This window comes from Pteropus vampyrus, unplaced genomic scaffold, assembly GCF_000151845.1.
Source record: "Pteropus vampyrus isolate Shadow unplaced genomic scaffold, Pvam_2.0 Scaffold168, whole genome shotgun sequence".
Taxonomy (NCBI): Eukaryota; Metazoa; Chordata; class Mammalia; order Chiroptera; family Pteropodidae; genus Pteropus; species Pteropus vampyrus.
The window spans coordinates 562,907-570,767 of NW_011888949.1; the positions used below are offsets into that span (position 1 = coordinate 562,907).

The 7,861-nt window shown below is 47.5% G+C and overlaps 1 protein-coding gene across 1 annotated transcript in view; it reads left to right on the plus strand.

Moving 5' to 3' along the window:
• Nucleotides 1-7,329: 7,329 nt before the first annotated feature.
• Nucleotides 7,330-7,861, plus strand: part of RBM33 (RNA binding motif protein 33) — a 124,229-nt gene continuing 123,697 nt past the window's right edge. Inside the window, exon 1 of the mRNA XM_023536733.1 lies at nt 7,330-7,404. Coding sequence (XP_023392501.1) covers nt 7,330-7,404 — 75 coding nt within the window. The remainder of the gene's footprint in view (nt 7,405-7,861) is intronic.

Consider the following 7,861-nt stretch of genomic DNA (forward strand, 5'->3'; position numbering starts at 1 on the left):
TGTTAGTTTTGCAAGAAACGAATAACCACCGATTGGTGAGTTCCCTTGATCCCAGGCTTTATTATTAATGCTCCATAAACCCGAATCTGGAAAGTAAAAGACATGGCTATTAATTTTGATTCTGACCAATTTTCTGGCCCCTCCCAAACTCAAGGAACATCAGCGCTGGTTCTCAGGGGGTTCTGGGGCCAGGGGATTGTCACCGTTGGGGTCTTCGCAGAATGCAGAAGCTTGGGCTGCCCTTCTGTCCCCAAGGGGGCAGGACAGGTGATCCCGTAGAGGGGTCTCCAACGACATCCAGGTCATCTCGCTTCAGGAAGTGTGGGCAGGCTCACGGGCTGCATCTCTACCTCCATGCCTCTGGAAAGAGTCGCATGCCTTGTCCCTGAACAAGGAGTCCTTTTAGGACAAGCTGAATTGGTGACATCGGGTCACGTTAACATCAGGGATAGCCTCCAAAGGGAAGAGAAGTCACTCGGAGGCCGGAGGGACGAAGGAAGGCGGGGAGCCGCTGGACTCGCCTGGCCGCCATCCGTGCCAGCTTGGGGCTGCTTCGTGGCAGCCCGGCCCCTCCCTCCGGGCTCAGCCGCGCCTCCCTTACTGGGTCCTCGCCCCTCTGCCCTGGTCACTCACACTCTCTGAGCCCATTCCCTCGACCGCAGGGAGGCTGGGCCCCTTGGAGCAAGTGGTGGGGCCCGGACCGCGTAGAACCCGGGGGAGAACAGGGCACCGTCGCCGGAAATCAATTATCTATATGAAAATTGGCTGCGAAAGGGCATCGGTGGGGAATTCAGGCCTGAGGTTTTTCGACTCTCGAACCGGGTTCTCGGGACTGAGACCCTGGGGGGCTGGGGGGGATTCCTATGGGATCCCCACCTCCAGGGCCGCTGTACACCGAAAGCGATTTTATGTGTTCCAACGTGTTTTAATCAGGGTTTAAAGATGCTTCACTGCCCGGAGATGAAAGAGGAGGCTGTCGGAGTCATTTTTCGTAGTTTGGCTCTTTTGTCTGACTAGATCAATAAAGTCACCGGGCGCCGAGGAAAATGACAGCATTTTGTATCCGAGGCGGCTTCATAATCAAGGGGGATGCAAAGCTGTTCCAACATTATTCAGACACACGCGTGTCGCAAGCAGAAATATGTACACGCTCATTTGCCTTCAAATCCCAGGAAAGCTCCCTTCCGAAGTGATCACAGCCTTTCCTCGTGTGCGATGCCAGTCAGCGCTGCCTCTCCCAGAGGAGCCAGGCACCCTTCCCACTGCACGGAACACGCGAGGATCCTACGACCAACTCGCTGTCACAACTGCTCCTTAACGGCAAAGCTGTCTCTGGCAGGCCACGGCCTCAGTCCCCACTCAGCGAGGTGCATCGCACAGCTGTCACGGAGAGAGGGCGTCTAGCGTTGGGCTTCTTCAGAACCCCTTCAGAACCGGGTCGCCGCTGAGCAGCTGCCGTGAGCTGTGTCTTCAGGGTCCCGCCAATTAACCTGGGGGCCCCGGCCTGCAGAAAAGGCCATCGTGCCCTGGAAATGCATAAACTTTGCAGCGCCTAGGAGTTCTGGTTCCCAAATCTCATTTCTGTTCTGTTCTGTTTCGTTCGAAACACTCATTTGGCGGGCTGGGTCTCCGAATGAGAACGTCAGCCTTAGAAGAAATAAACTGTTGAGAACTCGGATGTCCAAACAGGCTTATCTTTTAAAATTGCAAATTATTAGCGGGTTCACAGACTTTAAGTGTGACAAGCATATCGCACTGTTTAAGTGGCCGATATGGGTCTGTTCTGCTCCCATAAATCAACCCTCCTGCTCTCCCAGCAGGAAATTTACTGTAAAAAAAAAAAAAAATCATTCTGACTGGGGAAGAAAAGAAAAACGTCCATCTTTTATCAAATGCTAGAAGATAAACATCTGACGGGTCACATTTCAGGTAGAGAGTGACAAACAGTGTGTGCCCCCGTTTGCTCCCTGTCTCACTGTGCAACCCGTGAAAAATTTGTGTGTGAGAATAAAAGAGAATGCGCACTTGATAAGAGTTTGAGTTTCAAATAAGTTTTAAGATCCTGGCGTTGGTGCGCTGGAAAGTAAAGGACCTGAAAAGCATTAACTCAGTTATTTAAAACAAAGAGAAAGTGCTGATATTTAAAAGAAATATAAAGTATATTTTTTTCTCCCGACCGAAAAAATTTCTTCATAATGCAATCCATCCATCGAGTTGTCATTTTGAATGATCCGTCCCATGAAGCTGCAGTTTGGGATGTTGTTTTCCTGAGGCAGAATATTCCCACACTGCATGCTTTGAACTTGCCTACTTCCCGCTCTGTGTCCCTTTGGGGAAATGTGATGACTCATCATGATGATGTTTTAGTCTAGATTTCTGGACATTCTCTAAAGCAGGGGTCCCCGAGCCCTGGGCCAGGGATCGGTACCGGCCCGTGGCCTGTTGGGAACCGGGCCGCACAGCAGGAGGTGAGCGGTGGGCCAGCGAGCGAAGCTGCATCTGCATCTGCAGCTGCTCCCCAGCACCAGCATCACCGCCTCAGCTCCGCCTCGGATCATCAGGCGTTAGATGCTCATAGGAGCCCCGGTCCCTGGTGCCATGAAGGTTGGTGACTGCTGTCCTAAAGGGTTATAATAATGTCTCTATTCAAGGGCCCTTCACACGACACTAACAAGCTCTCTGCGTGCCCTTCCTTCTCCTCCTCCTCATCACCGGAGTAGTTGGCAATATTTAGAAATGAGACCGGCTGATTTGGGAGCATTTATTCAATTGTTCATCCAATTAATAGGCCTTTAACCACTTACGCTTATAAAATGCATCACGTATTACCCAGGAATATGAGACAGGCTTAAATCCTCAATTACAATTTCAGCCCACGTTCGAAAATGGGTCCTTCCTCAGGGAGCTGTCCACACGCAGTGCTGAGGGCCGCCTGTGGGTGCCGTCGCCAAGGCTCACACGTGACAGTCAGCAAGAGGGAATCCGAGTGACGTCAGGTGCCTACCGCGATATTGTCGGGACATCTAAGAAAGGCAAATTATGTTCTCTCTCTGCTTTTTTCTCTCTCAACGTATTTGACAACCCATCTTTTACTAACATTCGCTTTCTTTGAGATGGTTCTTTTGTACACCGCCATGCCGCTTCGGCCCAAGGTCTCAATCACGGGTGAAGAAGGACAAGATCCTATATAAAAAAAATTTATGTCTTAATTGTCTCGAACGCTTGGCATGGTAATTGAACATTCAAAGGTCAAAAATTTTACTTTGTTCTTTTTTTTTATTTTTCAAGACATCGAGAGGCCAACAATACAAAGATTGATAGAAATACATTCTCCTTGTCTCTTCTGCACATTATACCAAGCAGGAAATGATGTCAGGCTGACAGGACTTTGTGATGTCTCCTATCTGAAGGTGAATATCCCTTAGTATGTCGACTAATAGAGATACTACGTTATAGGTAAAAAGACCAACAGACAAATCATGAAAGAGGCCATTACGAAGGAGAGTGAACATTACAAAACGTGCTTAACCTCAACAGCAATCGGATACAGACGGAAGCTGAAACCGAGATGTCACGATTCTCCAATCAAATTATCATGCACACCCCAAAATGTCTTAATCACAAGTACAGTACGAGCGAGCATAAGTTGACCCAACCTTTCTAGGGGGCTGTAGCCAGCCATTCAGAAACACTGACATTGTTCACAGCCTTTGATTCATGCATGACCTTCCTGGGGCTCTAATCCAAGAAAAAAAAAAAATCTCAAATCCAAAGATGTATGGACTAAGTCGTTTATTCCACCAGGACGCCTTCTAAATATAGCCCACGGAATAGTTAACTAAATTGTAAAATAGTTTACTGACTAGATTACATCTAGTCAGTAAAATAATGCCTATCCAGACTCTCAGAGATAAACATCCGGAAGGAAACAGGCAAGCGTCTCTAAGTAGTATGATTAAGGACATTTTTCACACGATTCTTTCGCTTACCTGTATTTGTTAGTTATCTCCGATAAGCATGTTTATTTCAGCAATAAGGAAAAGTCTTAAAGAAATATATTTACTAAGAATATATTTACTAAATATATTTAGTAAGAAATATATTTACTAAATATATTTACTTTAAGAAATATATTTACTAAGACTGTATGATTTACTAAGACTGTATTATTGATGAAATAGTAAGTCGATAAAAAGGAAGATATAGATGTTATATCCAGTATGAGCTCAACTACGTAAAATTCACATAAAGGAAAGCGACAGTAATGAGTCGACAGTGATCATCACTGATGCCTAGGTTATGGGTAATGTCATTCTTTTTTCTATTTAAATTATCTGCAATGAGCAAGCATTACTTTTAGCAGCAGAAAAAAATCAATGAAAAGAATGAATCTTGACCCATAACTTGTACCATCATAAGAGTAAACTCAAAATGGATCGTAGACTTAAATGTAAAACCTGAAATCATAAAACGTCGTGAAGAAAACATAGAAGAAAATCTTTACAACTTTGGGCTAGGCTAAGGTTACTTAGGACACCAAAATCACAACCCATTAAAGAAAAAATGGATAAGTCAGATTTCCTCAGAATTAAAAACTTCTGCCCTTTGAAAGCTATTGACGAACGGGAGAATACAAGCTACTGACTGGGAGAAATTGTTTACAAAACACACGTGATGAAGACTTGCATCCATCATGTGAAAAGAAGTCTCAAAGGATGATAAGAAACAAACAATCCGCTTTAAAAATAGGCAAAAAGTTTGAACGAAGATCTATGGGTGGCAGATAAGCCCATGAAAAGGTGCTCAACACCCTCCGTCGCGCGAGGGAAATGAGGGAATGTGGCTGCGCATCTACTAGGGTGCTTAAAAATCTAAAGCGACAGCACCCAGTGCCGCCCAGGATTCGGAGCAACCATGCCCAGCACCCTCTGCTGTCGCAAGCGGACGATGGCGTAGCCACGTGGGAAGCCAGCTGCGCAGGTTTTGCGGTTCACGTGTACTTCCCGTACGACCCAGCAATTTCTCTCCTATTTGCCCGACGGAAGTGAAAACACGTCCACTCAAAAACCTGCAAGCGAGCGTGTACAGCCTTCCATTCCCAGTCGCCAACAGCTGGACACGACGCGAATCGGCTGGAGAGCGTATAAGGAAACTGGGGTCCGTCTTGGCGTAGAAGACCACTCAGCGCTGAGCCACCCAGCAACGCAGACGAACCTCAGACGAACCGCTGTGCAGAAAAAGCCAGACGTAAGAGATGATGAGTCGTATGTCATATTCCACTACTGTGACATCCTAGAAGGTAAAGGCAGAAACAGATCAGTGGTTGCCCAGGGCTGGGGTTGAGGGAGGAATTTGGGGAGAATTGGAACCCTTCTACATCTTGGCTGGGGTGGCGGTTATATGGCTCTATGCATCTGTCGGAGCTCAGAGAATCGCACACTAAAAACGGTGAATTTGACTCTCCAATTTCGAGAACGAAGTTTTCCGATGGTTGGGAAGACGAGAGGTTCTGGAGCTGGGTGGGGTGATGGTTGGGCAATAACGCGAATGTATTTAATGCGACCGAACTGGACGTGTAAAAATGGTTAAAATGGAAATTTGTGTCGTGTGTATTTTACCACTCTAAAAACAAAGTGTCTCAATCGCTAGTCATTAACTTTTTTAAACCCATTTTACTCTTGGGTAGTGATCGTTTTTCAAAGCACATGCATCTCTTACACTGTGGATTCTTACACCATCCCAACGAAGCCCACTGGGCTTCAAATGACCTCCTTTTAAATGTCAGAAACTGGCCCAGAGGGCCGGGTGACCTGAGCCACGCGGCCTGCAGGTGGCGCCCTTCCCCGCCACGTTACGGGCTCCATCGGATACTTCGCCTCTAGAGGACGAGGTGCTCCTTCCTTCTTTACCGAGTGACAGCAGAGGTGTAGCCGGATGCCCCGTGTGGAGTGTTGGAAACAAGGCCAATTGGGTCACTAATTAATTTCATTCAGGAGCCTGAGCAAAGGTTTGAGGCGTAAGCGTCCAAGCTCACTTTGAACCAGCGCCTCTGATCTGTTAATTTTCTGTCACACACAGGAAGCGAAAGTTTTCATGAAATAGCACTCCGGCTGTGTGCAGCGCGCTATCATGGTTTTTATTCTGTTCCAGACTGTTTTATTATTTTTCTTTAATGCTGGTCATGACCTACTAAGTTGCCTTATCACCCACTTATGAGTAGTGAATGACCCGTAATTTGAAAATCAACTCTAAGGAGCCCAGCTGAGTAATGCTTCTGTGTCTCTCTCGTTAGCCATTTTTTTTAGTAGAAAGACTCGAGGGAGCATAAAGAGCCTATTCAACTATTTGGGAACTAAATATGTTTAAAAAATTAAAAACTGAATTTATAAAAGAGCCCTTCTCTCCCACTTTGTTTCCTACTTTGTGACCTACGCGACGGCTGCTCCGGCCCCGTGATGACCCGCTGTCCCCGTACCTCCGGGCAGCATCCTGCCTCGGGGCCTTTGCACCTGCTCTTCCCGCTGCCTGAGATGTGCCCCCCGCACCCCGCGAGCAGGCCCTCACCTCCTGCAAGTCCTTCCAGCGTCGCATTCGCGCTGAGGCCCACCTTGACCGCCAAGGTGTGGCCGTGGCCAAACTCCGTCGCCCTTCCCCTTCCCTTTTCCTCCCGCTCGTGGGACTTTCAGCTCCTAACGTGCTCTTTAGCTAGTTCATTAGTTAATTCTGTTTCTCCCAGTTAAACTGTAACTCCACGAGGACAAGCCTCTCCATCTTTTTTTCACTAACTCATTCCAACTGGATAGAGCAGTAGCTGGCAGGTATTCGTAGGTACTTACGGGTTGTTGGGTAAAGGAATGGGTACATGGGCTCGTTTCTTATATATGTATTTTTGAGAAATTCAAATGAATGAATGAATGAATGAATGAATGAATGAATGACAAGCTTTACATTGTAGCCGGCTCCAGGGGAGAGGAGCCAGGCACTTGGTTCTGAGTCTCATCCGCACCCTCCTTCCCCTCGCCTAAGCTGGTACAATGATTCTCAAAGTGCGGGCCTAAGGAACGCCCGCAGCAGAATCACTCTTCGTGCCCACTAAAATTGCTGATTCCCAACCCCACCTCAGATCTACTGAATTAGACCGTCTGACAGCGGTGCCAGGAGTTTATATTTTAAATAAGCCCTATCCCCACCCCAAGTGAGTCAGGAACTGAATTCTGATCTATTGCTTGGTACTAACCAGCTATTTGGACTTCTCTGTTATTTGCACGCTGTCAGACTAACTCAGAGTATGTAAACTCTGCTAGCAATAGCTGGGAAATGGTGGTGGTAATGGTGGTGGTGGTGGTGGTGGTGGTGATGGTGGACATGGTGATGGCGGTGGTGATGATCATGATGGTGGTGATGGTGATGGTGGTGATGGTGATGGTGGTGATGGTGATGGTGATGGTGATGATGGTGGTGATGGTGGTGGAGGTGGTGGTGGTGATGGTGATGGTGGTGACGATAGTGGTGGTGGTGGTGGTGGTGGTGATGGTGGCGGTGATGGTGAGGATGTTAGGTAGTGCATTTATGTAGCACGCTCTGTGCCTGGTACTGTGCTAGCCCCTTCATAAGCATTTTCTCTTTTAATTCTCAAAACCACACTATGAGGCGAGTAATATTCTCATCCTCGATTTTCTAAGAGAAAAATGTAAATCAAAGACACCAAATAATGGGCCAAGGCCCCAGCTTGCACGTGGTAAATCCAGGGCTGTCATGACAGTGGTCTGACTCCAGCGTCCCTGCCTGCACTCCCAGGTCACAGCCCCTACCACAGCCACCGGCAGGGACAGGGTGGACACCTGTGGGCTGGCTGGGGCAG